The 14,255-nt window shown below is 35.5% G+C and overlaps 1 protein-coding gene across 5 annotated transcripts in view; it reads right to left on the bottom strand.

Annotated features, from left to right (window-relative positions):
- WRN (WRN RecQ like helicase) overlaps positions 1–14,255 on the bottom strand; it is a 121,250-nt gene that overhangs the window by 54,300 nt on the left and 52,695 nt on the right. For all 5 annotated transcript variants that reach the window (XM_068532073.1, XM_068532074.1, XM_068532072.1 and 2 more), the window contains exons 16-18: positions 12,594–12,676; positions 8,300–8,406; positions 1,412–1,599 (exon numbers count right to left, since the gene is read on the bottom strand). In XM_068532073.1, coding sequence (XP_068388174.1) covers positions 1,412–1,599; positions 8,300–8,406; positions 12,594–12,676 — 378 coding nt within the window. The remainder of the gene's footprint in view (positions 1–1,411; positions 1,600–8,299; positions 8,407–12,593; positions 12,677–14,255) is intronic.

Raw genomic sequence — 14,255 nt, 5'->3', positions numbered from 1 at the left:
TTGAAAATGGGTACAAAATCTTTCCAGATTTGCTTTTAGAAAAACCACTGTCACATTCAATATCAAAATCTTTGGATGGTCTTGGATGTTAGCCTAAGGAGTCTGGCCTTTAGTCCACAGGAAAGGAACACCATGACCCAGGGATGTGCTTTCAGATGATAAATCTGAAAATCAGGGAGCCCTGAGGAGCAAGGATGTCTGTTAGGAGAGACTATAACAGTCTGAGCTAAAAAGTAATAAAAACCTCAGTTAGCAGAATTAACATGAAAGATAGTGAGAAGAAATTATTTACATAAGATATCATAAGAGGACAATATAATCACAATGTCAGGAAAAAAAAAAAAAAGGGAGAGGGTTAGGGGGAAATGCCATAGAGATTGAGAATACTATGGACTGAAAAGGATCAAACATTAGGAAAGTAAATAAGGATCTGATTGTGGATACTCTAACCTAAAATAAATAGCCTTCTTCAAGAGAAAGTTTTACCTTTAGGACAGAAAGAAAGTGAAGTATGATGCATACTCACTTTGGAGAGATCCCTAGAGCAGGCAGAACACCCAGAGTATATTCATTACATTCTTGCTTTAATGTGAATACAGGACAGTCAAGCCAAGAGTGAACTCTACATTTAAATTCATCCTAAAGGACCCCAAGAGTTACCATAGGGTTTCCTTACCTAGGGTCAATCTTCTTTTTACCCCTTTCTGAAAAGGAAAACACTAATGATATTCTTTAAACCCTATTTTCCTATATTTGTTTTCTGTTTATATTGGTAGGACAAACATTATTTCCATCTACTCTGACTTAAAAACACATTTCATAACACGAAAGTTATAAGCTTTTCACTGAGAAGACAAATCAGGGAATAAGGCTCAGGGAAGCTTTCTTAGCATACATATAAAATGCCTCCAAGCAAAATACATAGGAAGAAGAGCTAGTGAAAGTTTCTTCATCAGTAAAATGAAAAGAATATGTAGCTTACTGAGCAGTTACAAGGATCAAACTAGATCACTTATATGAAGCACCTACGATAGTCCTTGGCATATGATATGGGCTCAAAAAGTATTTATTATTAAGATGACTTTTTAAATTCCTTAATACTCAAGTTAGTCATATAACTAGTGAACTAGGCAGAATTCAGATAAAAGACTCATTTGTTTTTGTTGTTTGTCAATTATTAAGAGTTTATGTCCCCTTCAAGTAACAGTATGGAGTATAAAAATGTTAGAAGAATTAGTTTCTACCTTCCTCAGTCACTGATTATATAACATCACACTTGACTGGAACCAAAGCTAAGCAGAATTTGAAATATGTTAAATATACATTAGAAGGAAATAACTTTAAAAAATAAAATACATTTTTTAAAAAGAAGAAAATAGTTACTAAAATTTATCAACCATGAAATTCTCACCTTGTCTTCTGGACAAGAAATTGCTTCAGATCTTGAAGGATGTTTCCTGTTTTTCGTCCAACTTCTAAATACAAGTTTGGTCGATCAAAACCAGTACAGGTAATGTGAGGATCCGTCAGTTTTAAGCAACGTACAATGTCTTCTCGGATTGAAGAACTTGCAGTAGCAGTCAGTGCAACAATTGGAACCTGAAATAAGTAAAAGTGATTTTTAACCAAGGGAAGAGCTCAATAATTCCCAACATCTACTGCCTCTTAGAAAGAGACTGGAAGACAATTACAGGAGGAACAGAGGAACAGGGTTAAAAATGCAACTTTAAAATTATTCTCTTTCAAAGAAGAGAAAAACACTTCCTTCATACTTGTTTCTCAGCCTTCTGAGAAATCATTCAAATAAAACACTAAATTTGTAAGATTTCTAAATGCAATCTACCTTATTAAATTAAGTCCATTTATTAACTATCTACCTCTCCATTTATTATTTTTACATTTATAATAGTGCTGGTACAAATGAGGGGTATGTTATGTCTTATTTTTCATTAATCTATCATTCACAAATTATAAACCCTTCATTCACTGAAAAGCTACCTATACAAAGCCCAAGTCTTTTTTGTCTCCTATATTAAATATATTGGTCGATGGCTTTTCAGATCTATTGTAAAAGAAAAGCTCTCAGTGATCTGGATAACCTCTCACCAGTTTTAGTGGGTTAATCGTGGCATACTACGTAAAAGAAAAAAGGAGAGAATGAAACATCTATTATTAACTGATTCCTTGAGCAACCGAGTCATGTTCTATTTTCAATCTAGCGAAGACTTCTTGACTGCGCTAGCAGCCAAAGCAGGAGGCACAGCAGGTACCAGGAAAAACATGAGCATGTGATCTTTCAGAAATTCTAAAGTGGGATAACAACACACCTCCCATGAAACTAGATTTAATATTTCTGTCACTATTATCAAAAGGAGTTCTAATCAACTATGCTATTATTTCATAATCAGAAAAATTGTTCCTATATCATTAGCTGCTCAATATCCAAGATTACAACTTTCTTAATACTCTTTTTAGCTTATTACAAATACAGTAAATAATATCCTCATAACATAGTTCTTCAGACACAATACATCTACCTCACAAATCAGTTTAAGCAAGTATCGTATATACATGAAAATTTAAGTGCAATTTGTAAAAAAGCAATTACAGAATTTGAAAAACACAATTTATTAAAAACTATTTTTACAATCAATATAGCTTTACTGAATTAAAAATTATCTCAAAGCTCATGTAAAAAAAATCAATTAAGTTTGGGAGTAATTTTTAAATGGGAAAAAATTATATCAAAATCAATGTGACCAGGTTAATTGGCATTTTTGTATTTTCTATCCTTAAATTCTGTGAAATTATTTTAAAAATACCCCAAATTAACTTAATTGATTTTTGGCTTAGAATCAGACTGTTCTCTGCATTTAGAGAGTGTCTGCCTAACAACTTATATATGAATATGCCAATTTATAAAGAAGTTAGTTTCTCTAATCAAGGCTTAATATATATGTATATACCTGCTTTATGTCTTAATAGCAAATAAAAATATCTATAGCAAATATATGGCTGAGAATAAGGGAAGTTGAAACACTGAAGTTCTTAGGACATGCATATTCTCACCCTCACAACAACAGAGTTCCATCAATGTAAGTGCGTCACTCAAACAATTTACAAATGCACTAAAAAATGCTTGTTGTTTAACTGCATACACACATAAAGACAGAATTTTTCAGGATAGAGACTATAAGAAAAGAGGGCCTGGCTTGTTTCTAAGCAATATAATGTATGAGTGGACGAGCAATGTTTTTGTGAAAAGAAGGAAATAAGCGCGAACCATAACACATTTTGAAGAAGTTAGTAGAAAAATCTGGCAAAAAGCAGCACAGTGGTGTAAAAATCTCGTTTAGAATCAATTGTCTGAGTTCAAAGCCTGCCTTTGCCACTAACTAGATGTGAGATTTTGAGCTGTTTATTTTTTTTACACATATATGTATTTTTGGCCACGCCACACGGCTTGCGGGATCTTAGTTCCCTGACCAGGGATTGAACCCGTGCCCCCTTCGGTGGAAGTGCAGAGTCTTAACCAGTGGACTGCCAGGGAAGTCCCTTGAGCTGTTTATTTCACTCTCTAAACTTTGGTATCCTCATCTATAAGATGGCTGTAATAATAGCAACAACCTCATAAAGTCACTGTGAAGACCAAATGGGATAAAAGGTCTAGTGTGCTGAACACAAAGGTCTAGTGTCTAGTAAGCACTCAAGAAGTGTCAGCTATCACTGATATTACGGCAACAACTGAAAAGAATTCTACAAAAGAACTGCAGAGACATGGCCACTACTCCCAGACTTGCCACTGACTTTGGAAAAGGCTAACTTCTCTTGGCCTCAGTTTTTTCATCAAAATGAGATGGAGAGGGCTACAGGATGTTAACCTCTCTTCTAACTTAAAAATTCCCACTTTGCTACTAGAAACTCCTTATTCTAGTGACCTGCTAACAGGAAAAATCATTATAAATTCCCTCCTTTGCCAACGTTCTAGAAAGTCACAGTTAAGAATGTTGTTTCCACAACTTAGAAAACAGAATAAAGTAATGGAATGTATTAAACTTAATGGAACAATATTTACTTTCACTTCAGAAATGAACAGAATATTCTCCCTTAGAATCTTTGGTGCTTAAAAGTTATAAACTACAGTGAAGTGTAAAAACAACACACAGGCTGGTTAGGAGAAAGGTGTCCATACAGCCTGGTTTGCTGGGATACTCTCAGTTTATTCTGTCATCACAGCATCGTTATTAATAGCTTGCACCTTTTAATTTTCAAAAGCAAACTGGTGTGGGTGATAAATTACCCTGTCACTCAGTTATATCAAGTTCTTAACTCATGAAACTTGTTCTTTCAGTTGGCGAATCTTGGTTTCTTTGGTAATAAGTGCCACGTTTGGTTAAAACAAGCAACAGAATGTAAATTAATCTTGTGACTATAAATTTAGGAATGCCTTAGACATGTACTTCAATGGTGTCACAGCTACGAATTCAAAGAACTATATCTGCTTCTAAATTTGGGTGGTATAGTTAATCTATGTACTCTATAATATCATGCTTCATTCATTCATTCATTCACTAACTCCAAATAGTTCCTGAGTGTCTACTATGTGCTGATCTTTGTGAAAGGGCTGGGGAGAAAGTAATGGGAAGATCCAACATGTCTCACATTTCTCACAGTTCCTCTTATTTGAATTTCATAGACTTTTAAGGCTGATGTAAAGCTTTCTACCTGGCTGCTCTTTCTTGAGACTCATTTTGTCAGATTCTCTCCAAATGGGAATCTTTATGCAAAATGAGTTAATGATTTTTTGCTATTTTTGAACTTACTGAAATAATATGGTGTGAAGCACTGTGGGTTTACGCCAGTTGTCCCAGGGTGATAGTGATTAGAAGAAAAAAAAGCACTGAGAACAGTGAGGAAAATGAGAGTCCTACAACCACCAAGTGGCATTTCTCACCGCTTAGCTAATAAAGAGAATTCATGAAAACATTAAGGGAAAAAGGTTTTCTCAGCCATTGCTTGACGAACATCCTGTGCTACAGTGAATCATCCCAAGAAATGAAAAGAATCTAATGGAGTCCACAGCCTGACATAATAAAAGACTTAATTCAACACTGAAAAGTGTTTCAGAACTGCATAAAACATTTAAAACTCCTCTAACACAATCCTTCTAGAATCAAAGGCCCAGGAAAGGATTAAAGAAAGCAATCTTCCTAGTTTCTAAAAGCTTACTTTAAACCGTTCTAAATTAATAGAAAGCAGTCCTCAAGGAACCTGAGCCTAGTGACTTTCACCATACAAATATCTTCTTTCTCTATACAGGTACTATTAACACTATTAATCTTTCTATATTATTCATACTGTTCCATACACCATTTATTGTTTGGTACTATTGCTTCTACTTTTATAGGTAATTCTGAATCTAAACTCCTTTACTGGACTATGTGCTACTTTAGGGCAGAAACTATTTTAAACTTCTTTCGACTCATTTGCTTTAGAAACTAGCATAGTGTCCCACTGTGGAGCACTGCCCGGCCCTACCACTCACTGCCTGTGTGGGAAAGTTACTTCTCACATTCTCAGCTTTCTCATCGAAATTCATTTATTCATTTACCCCATTACTTATGGAACACTCACTATGTGCCAGGTACTGTTGTAGATTTTATAAACCAAATCAGCAAAAAACCCTCCCCACAAAGAATATTCTAGTGGGGACCCACAGGCAACAGACAAAATGTATTATTAATACATTAAGTTAAACAGTGATAAGTGCGATTTTAAAAACAGGAAAGGAATATGAGGAAAGCTGATGGCTGGGGGAGAGGGGTTAATTTGAAATTTTGAATATGGTGGCCCAGGAGGCCTAAAAAAAAAGTAATATTTCAGCAGACTTGAGAAAAGTGAGGGATACATCATATGAACTACCCAGGGGAAAATTATTCAGGGAGAGGGAAGAGTGGGAGCAAAGCCCTAAGGTAGGAGCACGGTTGGCACCTTTGAAGAATATCAACGAAAACAAACGGTGAGGATAGAAGCCAGTGAATGAGGAGACAAGTAGCAGAGGATGAGGTCAAAGAGAAAATAAAGTCCAGATCATTTACGATATGTAGTGTCTTTATTTAGAGTGAAATGGTCTGCAACCAGAGGGTTCTGAGCAGAAGACATGATCTGTCTGACTTACATTTTCAAAGTATCGCTCTGGATGCTGTACTGAAATAGACTAAGGAGGGTGAGAGTGAAAACAGACCAACCAGGAGACTGCTGTAGTAGCCAGGTGAAAGGAGACGGTGGCTTGTACCAGGGTGGTAGCAGGGATCAAGAGAGAAGTGATCAGATTCTGTACATATTCTGAAGACCTCATGAGATTTCTTTACTGTTTAAATGTGGGGTAGACTGTAAGAGAAAAAGAAGGGTGGAAGAAAATTCCAAAAATCTTGGCCTAAGCACCAGAAGGATGCAGCTGCTACTCAATGAGATGGGGGAGATTGAGGGAAGAGCTGTTCTGGGATGGGGAGAATATCAGGAAGTTAAGAATAGCTTGCGTTTCAGATGCCTGTCAGGCATCTAAGTAGAGAGACGGTGAACAGGCAGCTAACGTTTATGTAAGAGTGTGTTTGTGTATATACGTATATTAATCCATAAAATGATTAAAATAAAAAATAGTAATAATAACAGCAAATGCTAAAAAGGAGGGAGAGAAACTGAACCACTCATACATTGCTGGTATCAATTCAGGGTGAGGATATAAATCTGGGAGTTGTCAGCATATAGATTTTAGTTAAAACCATACGTTGGATGAAATGACCAAGGAAGTAAGTACAGAGAGGAAAGAGAATAGGTCCAACGACTAAGGTTTCAGGCATGCCAATGTTAAAAGGGCAGGGAGATGAAAAGAAATAAGCAGAGGAAACTGAGAAAGAAGAGATAATAAGGAAGGAAGAGAACCAGAGAGTGTGCTATCCTACTGGTAAGAGAAGAACTGTTTCAAGAGGAAGGTAATGAAACTAGTGGGCAGTGGGGAGGGGCGACATAGGGGTAAGGGAGTGGGAGGTACAAACTACTGGGTGTAAGATAGGCTCAAGGATGTATTGTACAACACAGGGAATAGAGCCAATATTTTGTAATAACTGTAAATAGAGTGTAACCTTTAAAAATTATATTAAAAAAAATTTTTTTAAAAAGAAGAAAGTAATGAAGATATTTATGTTGCTGGATTGTTATGAGGGTTAACCAAGATAAAAACACTGACCCAAGGCCAGTCCCATAGTTGGAGCTCAATTCACATTACTTTGATTCTCTTCCAATATATCCTTACTAAGTGTTACATTCAAGTTTTTTGTTCATTTGTTTTGTTTTATTGTAATGTCTGCTCCAATCAAATCTTTATGAGAAGAGCTAACAAAAAAGAAACCATATTTAAGATAGCTCTCAAAAAGCACGCTTAATAAGAAATGAGGTTGAACTAGATAATCTATCAAAAGAATAACAAATAATTTCTAATACTTTTTTTTTGGTTTACTCACATAAGCCAGTTCCAAAAGGTGACAAACCATACAATTCAATTTATTTAACATTGTCGAAATAACAAAATTATACAAATGGAGACCAGATTAGTGGTCACCAGGGGTTAGGGTTAGGGGTGATGGGAACGGTGGGTATGCCTGTAAAAGGATGGCTCCAGGGAGCCTATGGCAATGGAATAGTTCTGTACCTTGATTGCAATGGTAGTTATACAAACATACATATGAGATAAAACTGTATAGGACAATATACATACATACCCATACACACTTATAAAACTAGTGAACTAAGAACAAACTGTAGCAATGTCATATACCTACTTGATACTATACTACAGTTATTCAAGATATTACCACTGGGGAAACAGTACATAGAACATTCCTGTACATTTTTTTTTTTTTTACAATTGCCTGTGAATCCATAATTTCTCAAAATAAAAAATAAAATGGATGCGAATATTATAAGTTTTTAAGCTCTTTGTATAAAATATGCCATTCATATAGAACACTCATGTAAAACTTTCCTGTTCTTTATAATTAGGAAAGAAAGTGTGAGAACCAGAAAAAGTTTGCCAAGTCCTGCTCTATAGTATTCCTCAATAAATTACATGCCAACCTTAGAAGGAAGTCAAGGTTAGAATTTTTTTAAAAAATCTTTCACCTGCTTACATCATCCATTTGCCCTCTCATAGAGGAATCTTCAGCTTTTTGGCCATTCCCCAATCCTGGACTCTCCCTTGGTAAGAAAGTCATTTCAAGACATTGCACTTGGCAAAGCTTACCGATGGGAGTACTGCCTTTATGGAGCCCAAAGTTCTGAATGAACTTCTAAAATCATGTCCCCACTCAGAAATACAGTGAGCTTCATCCACAGCAATAAGTGTGATACCTATAAAAAAAGAAAAATATGTAAATGGAGAAAATAAAGTTCAAAAAAAGTAATACACGCATCTAAATTGTTACCACCATCTTCATTAGAATACATAAATATTACAGAAAGTAGTATAAATAACTCAAATCAAAGTATTTGGTTCATATAAAAATATAAGCATAAATAACATCAGATAACACCAAAAATCATTATTGAAAATAGGCAAAGGGAGATATATGGATAAAAGAGAGAAATATATATTTTTCAAACAACATATTTATTGAATTTTAACTTTCATCATTATTCCTCAGAGAAATTAGTTACTTACTATTACTTTGTCCTCAAAGCTATCACTCATTTGCAACGATAATGCCCTAAAAAAAAGAGCTGTTCTATTTCTATTTGGTAATACTTTCAATTTTATCTCATGGATTAGCTATCAAAAGAGATAGAGAGGCTTCCCTGGTGGCTCAGTGGTTAAGAATCCTTCTGACAATACAGAGGACACGGGTTCGAGCCCTGGTCTGGGAAGATCCCATATGCCGTGGAGCAACTAAGCCTGTGCACCACAACTACTGAGCCTGTGCTCTAGAGCCTGTGAGCCACAACTACAACTACTGAGCCCGTGTGCCACAACTACTGAAGCCCGTGCACCCAGAGCCCGTGCTCCGCAACAAGAGAAGCCACCTCAGTGAGAAGCCCACGCACCACAACAAAGAGTAGCCCCCGCTCACCACAACTAGAGAAAGCCCGTGCGCAGCAACGAAGACCCAACACAGCCAAAAATAAAATAAATAAGTAAATACAGTAAAAACAACAAAAAAAAGAGAGATACAAAGACTCAGAGTATTTCATACTAAGATTAAATGCATCACTGTCCGTGACTGATCACATATTACGCTGCAGAGTTCCTCTGTAATGCCAGTTCTGGAAGACGGATGACATCCACGTTTTCTAATATAAAATGGTAAGGGAAGAACTAAATCTCATTACGTACAAAGTAGGTAAGAAGGAATGTACTTTGTTCTCTTCCCCTAGCAACGCCTCTACTCTGCCCTCACGCCACATACCCACACTGAAACAGAATCAACAGTGTGTAGTAATGCATTTCAGAAAAGGGCTTTATTATATAATCATTCACTAAAACGTCTTCAGATATTTCAAAGTAGTGACAGTAGTGCTTTTGCCCTCGATCACCAAATTAATACTTAAGACAAAAATAACTTTTCCCTTCAATGGGGATGATCACTACTTGATGCTTATCTGAGAATTTATAATGTTTTGCCACTAGTGAGATGATTAAAAACATGTGCTCTAGAGTCAGACTACCTAGATGCATAACCTGGCTTACTATTTATATTACCTTAAGCATGTTACTTAAGCTTCCAAGTGTCAGTTTCCCACAAGTATAAGGTAGGTAATAAAAGTACCTAACATTTTTTAGTTACTCTGAAGATTAAATTAGATCATTCATGTAAAATGCTAAGATAGGGGCTGGCATAAAAGACAGCTCAATAAAAAAAAATAAGCTATTATTATTATAGTTATTAAATTCCCACTATGTTCCAAACACTCTTCTAGGTATAAAATGATTAGTAAAATACAATCCATGATTTTGAGGAGCTCACAATTCTAAAAGAGGAGACAGACAAGCAAATAATTACAATTCATTGAGATTACCAAGTACAATGTGTTGGAGAAGAAAAAGAAAGAAAGAAAGAAAAAAAAGAAACCTACTAAATATGAACAAATACAGGTTGATCACATCAAATTTCTATTTCCTGAGTGGCTGGGACAAATTCAATGTTACCACTATACTTATTTGGGTTTAGAAACTACATGACCCAGATTTTAAATTAAATAAATTAAAACAAAGATGACAGCTCCTCCTTTATTTTAAAACCTTCCTTATAATTATAGGTTTGACTAACTAGCTTATTTTAATAAGAATTTTTATTTATTTATTTATCTATTTTTATTATTTTATGTATTTATTTATTTTTGGCTGCATTGGGTCTTCGTTGCTGCATGTGGGCTTTCTCTAGTTGGCAGTGAGCGGGGGCGCCTCTTAGTTGCGGTGCGCAGGCTTCTCATTGCGGTGGCTTCTCCTGTTGTGGAGCACGGGCTCTAGGCATGCGGGCTTCAGTAGTTGTGGCACATGTGCTCAGTAGTTGTGGCTTGCAGGCTCTAGAGTGCAGGCTCAGTAGTTGTGGTGCACGGGCTTAGTTGCTCCGCAGCATGTAGGATCTTCCCGGACCAGGGCTCGAACTCATGTCCCCTGCATTGGCAGGCGGATTCTTAACCACTGCGCCACCAGGGAAGTCCAACTAACTAGCTTTTAATGGAGTTAAACTTTGCCCTTCACAAGCAGCTGAGGCAAGCTTCTGCCAACTTCCACATTAAACGTGCAAGTCCAAGTGTCTGCCCAGGTCCAGGACATATTTCATTTTGGCACACCTGTCATTCAAGCCTACTTCCAAAGTTACAAGACAATTACAGGTGTGTTTGCTTTTAAGCGGTCTCTATGTAAAATTCTGTTTGCTGCTTCTGTTATAAACCCATATTACTTAAATAATAACACTTCATAAAAATCATAAATCTTAATAGCTAAATGTCAAACTATTGTACAAATAAAATTCTAAGTATATTCACTGCTGCAAGCATTTTACAAATTCCTGCAAATAAAAGTTAAATGAAAGTATTTCAGAAAGAATTTATTCTATTTTGTTCAACATTGACAGTCAACCAAAAAGAGCATTTTCATCCATTTTATGCAGAGTACGCAGCTCTAATAATTGCAGTGTTCATAATTTAATCCTTTAGAAAAAATTAAAATAGAGAAATAGAACTACCTGTCAAAAGGATCTAAGTCAATACTGGATTAACTCCACCACAGAAACAAAACAAATACTAAAATGGAAAAAAACATATCCAGACCACTATGGACATAGACCCTAACTTTTGCAGTAAAACCATGGAATTTATATATCTAGGGTTGCTGGGTTTAATCGAAAGTGAAATATTCATAAGAACTTCATACAACCTAATAGGACACACACCAAATTTGTTTTCCATTTAAGGCAAAAATATAACATGCCAATAGGGGAGTTTAACAGCTGATGGATGCAATTTTTGATAATATATTTAATCAAATGCTAATTTCTGCCCTCATTCTTTTGTTGATATTTAACACATATTAAAAGATAAGTATTTGTTTTCACTATATTGTTAGAACAATTGTTAAATGCTTTCCTAGAGTTATATGCAAGTAACCATTAAATGAGACACTGCAATGTTAAAAAACTACCTGTTAGGAATTTTTTTAATATATAATTATAAAATGAGATCATATTACATTAGAAAGCTAAGATTGTTTGGTTCAACTGAATGTTTGAAATATGTGCAATTACAATAGAAGCCGTGACTGCAACTCTTGGATAGCTGAGCCTAACCAGCAAGAAGCGAAAAACCGACAGAAATGTTTTAATCACAAAAGAAAAAAAAATGATACCAGCTTTTAACTAATTCTATTTTTACATTTTCTGGACACAGGCTCTGACTTACTAGCTAATTTTTTTAATTAATCATACTCACTGATAGCAAATAATCAAAGGTACTGTGGTTTCCAACCTGACTACACATCAGAATCACCTGTGAAAAAACTACAGCTGCCACAGCCTCGTGCCAGGTGCATTAAATCACAATTTTCAAGGTTTGAGGATCTGACATTTTTCTAAAGTTTGAAAGGTGATTCTCATGAACAACAAGGGTAGAGAACCACTACACTGACTTAATTTAGATTCAGAATATGAAAAAGAGGAAATTACAATTTCACAGAATCTAAGATTCAATATTTATTCAACAATACATTTAAATGCCTACTATGTGCCAGGCACTGCACTCGGGAAATATAAAGAAATAAGAACGGCATTTTTCCCTGAAAAGTTTACAGTCTAGCAGAAGAAAACAGATATATAGACAGGTAATTACAATGCAGGAGCCTAATTTCTATGGCAGAGGGAATTATAGAATACTTTGGGATAGGACAGGAGAGACACCATGTTGGAGAGGCAGAAATTTCCTGGAGGAGATAAGGTTTGAAATAAACTTTAAGAGAAGTAAAATCAGGTATCCATTCATAAGTTTAACTTTAAAGAATATCTCAATTTAATAAATGCTTATAACAATTCTATCATACCACTTACCAATATTAGCCTGCAGTTGCTGGAGTAGGTCCAAGTTACTTGAACAGAATTCTGGAGTTATGTACACAATTCGGTATTTGCCTCTGTAAAAACAAACAAAGAAACAGGAAATATAAAAACAATCACCCAATGAATACACCTGAAAACCATAACACCTGATAATTTTTTAAATAATGTATTATGCCACTTATTAAAAACAAAATGAATGTTATATGTATGTAGAGATGCACATATTCTGGTTCTTTGATTTCACTTCAATGCATCAAAACAAACGTTGGCAATACCAGCCAGGGAGTACTCAGCATAAGGTGCCATTAGAAGCCAGATTCTGATTTCCAGCAGTCTAGCCCCAAAACCACAGTGGCTTGAGTTAAATGATCAAGCCTAGAGTAAACCTTTTATGTGTTAGCAATCCACCCATTATCCTACCCTTGACTCCCATCTCCATGATTAAATCCATAGCACCCATGATTCTCCTGTGTACTCTGCTGTCTTGCCTACATCTTCTTGGGCCAGGGACAGACAGCATATGAAAGTCAAGTCAGTTAGTCTCTGTCCTAGAATTTGGGGGTCTAACCAAGAAACAACCAGTCAGTCTCCAAGTGACAAGACCTGTAACATGTTAAAAAAAAAGAAGCTGCAGAGCAATCTATTTTGTGACTAGAAAAGCAGAGAATGCTCACCTCCTCAGAGAGAAGAATGAGGAATACACACAGAGGCTATGGATAAAAAGAAAGCCCTACTGTATTTTTAATACCCATTCCAGTCTCTTCCTGAGGGCTGGCTAATTTCTTTACAGAGGGGTCCACAAGACATTCTTGTATCCTTAATATAAAATTCAGTATTTGCTTAAACTAATGTGACTGATTTCTATTCTGGGCAGATACAATCCTAATTAAGACAATGTATGCAATAAAGGTTAGGGCTAGGGCAAAATTTGTATAGAGCCTCTTTTCCATTCTACCAAATGAAGACATAGATCAAATTAAATAAAATGAAACAATGTTCTATATGAAAAGACTATGAAATATTTAATCTACTGTGTGCTAGGCATGGTGCTTTCACTAGGAATTGGAACAAAACAATTAAAAACAGAACAGATACACTTTTAATCTCATGAAATTGACTCAGTAGTCTAATTAACACAGGAAATCGTATAAATAATTAGTTCTGATGCCAGACTATTCAGGTTTGAATCTCAGTTCTACCTCTTACAAGCTAAGTGATCTTAGACAAGTACTTAACTTCGGTGTGCCTCAGTTTCTTCAGTGTGCCTCAGTTTCTTCAGTGTAAATGATAAGAATTATAAAGACAACTAATTCTTAGATATCTAGATTCAAGGTAAACCCAATCAAATCCCAGCTGGCATTTTAATTGAAAAGGTGATATTGAAATACTTATGGAAATACAAAGGACCTAGAATAGACCAAAAACAAAAACAAAAAATTTTTGAAAGAACAAACGTGGAAGACTTGTACTACCTATTTCAAGGCTTATTATAAAGCTATAGTACTCAAGACACCAATCCAGGCAGACAAACAGATTGATAGAACAGAAAATAAAGAGTGTAGCAATAAACCCACATATATTTAGTCAATTTATTTTTCACAAAGGTGCAAAAGAAATACAGTGCAGGGCTTCCCTGGTGGCGCAGTGGTTGAG

The sequence above is a fragment of the Eschrichtius robustus genome, chromosome 21, assembly GCF_028021215.1.
Source record: "Eschrichtius robustus isolate mEscRob2 chromosome 21, mEscRob2.pri, whole genome shotgun sequence".
NCBI lineage: Eukaryota > Metazoa > Chordata > Mammalia > Artiodactyla > Eschrichtiidae > Eschrichtius > Eschrichtius robustus.
This window is presented reverse-complemented; position numbering and strand designations above follow the sequence as displayed.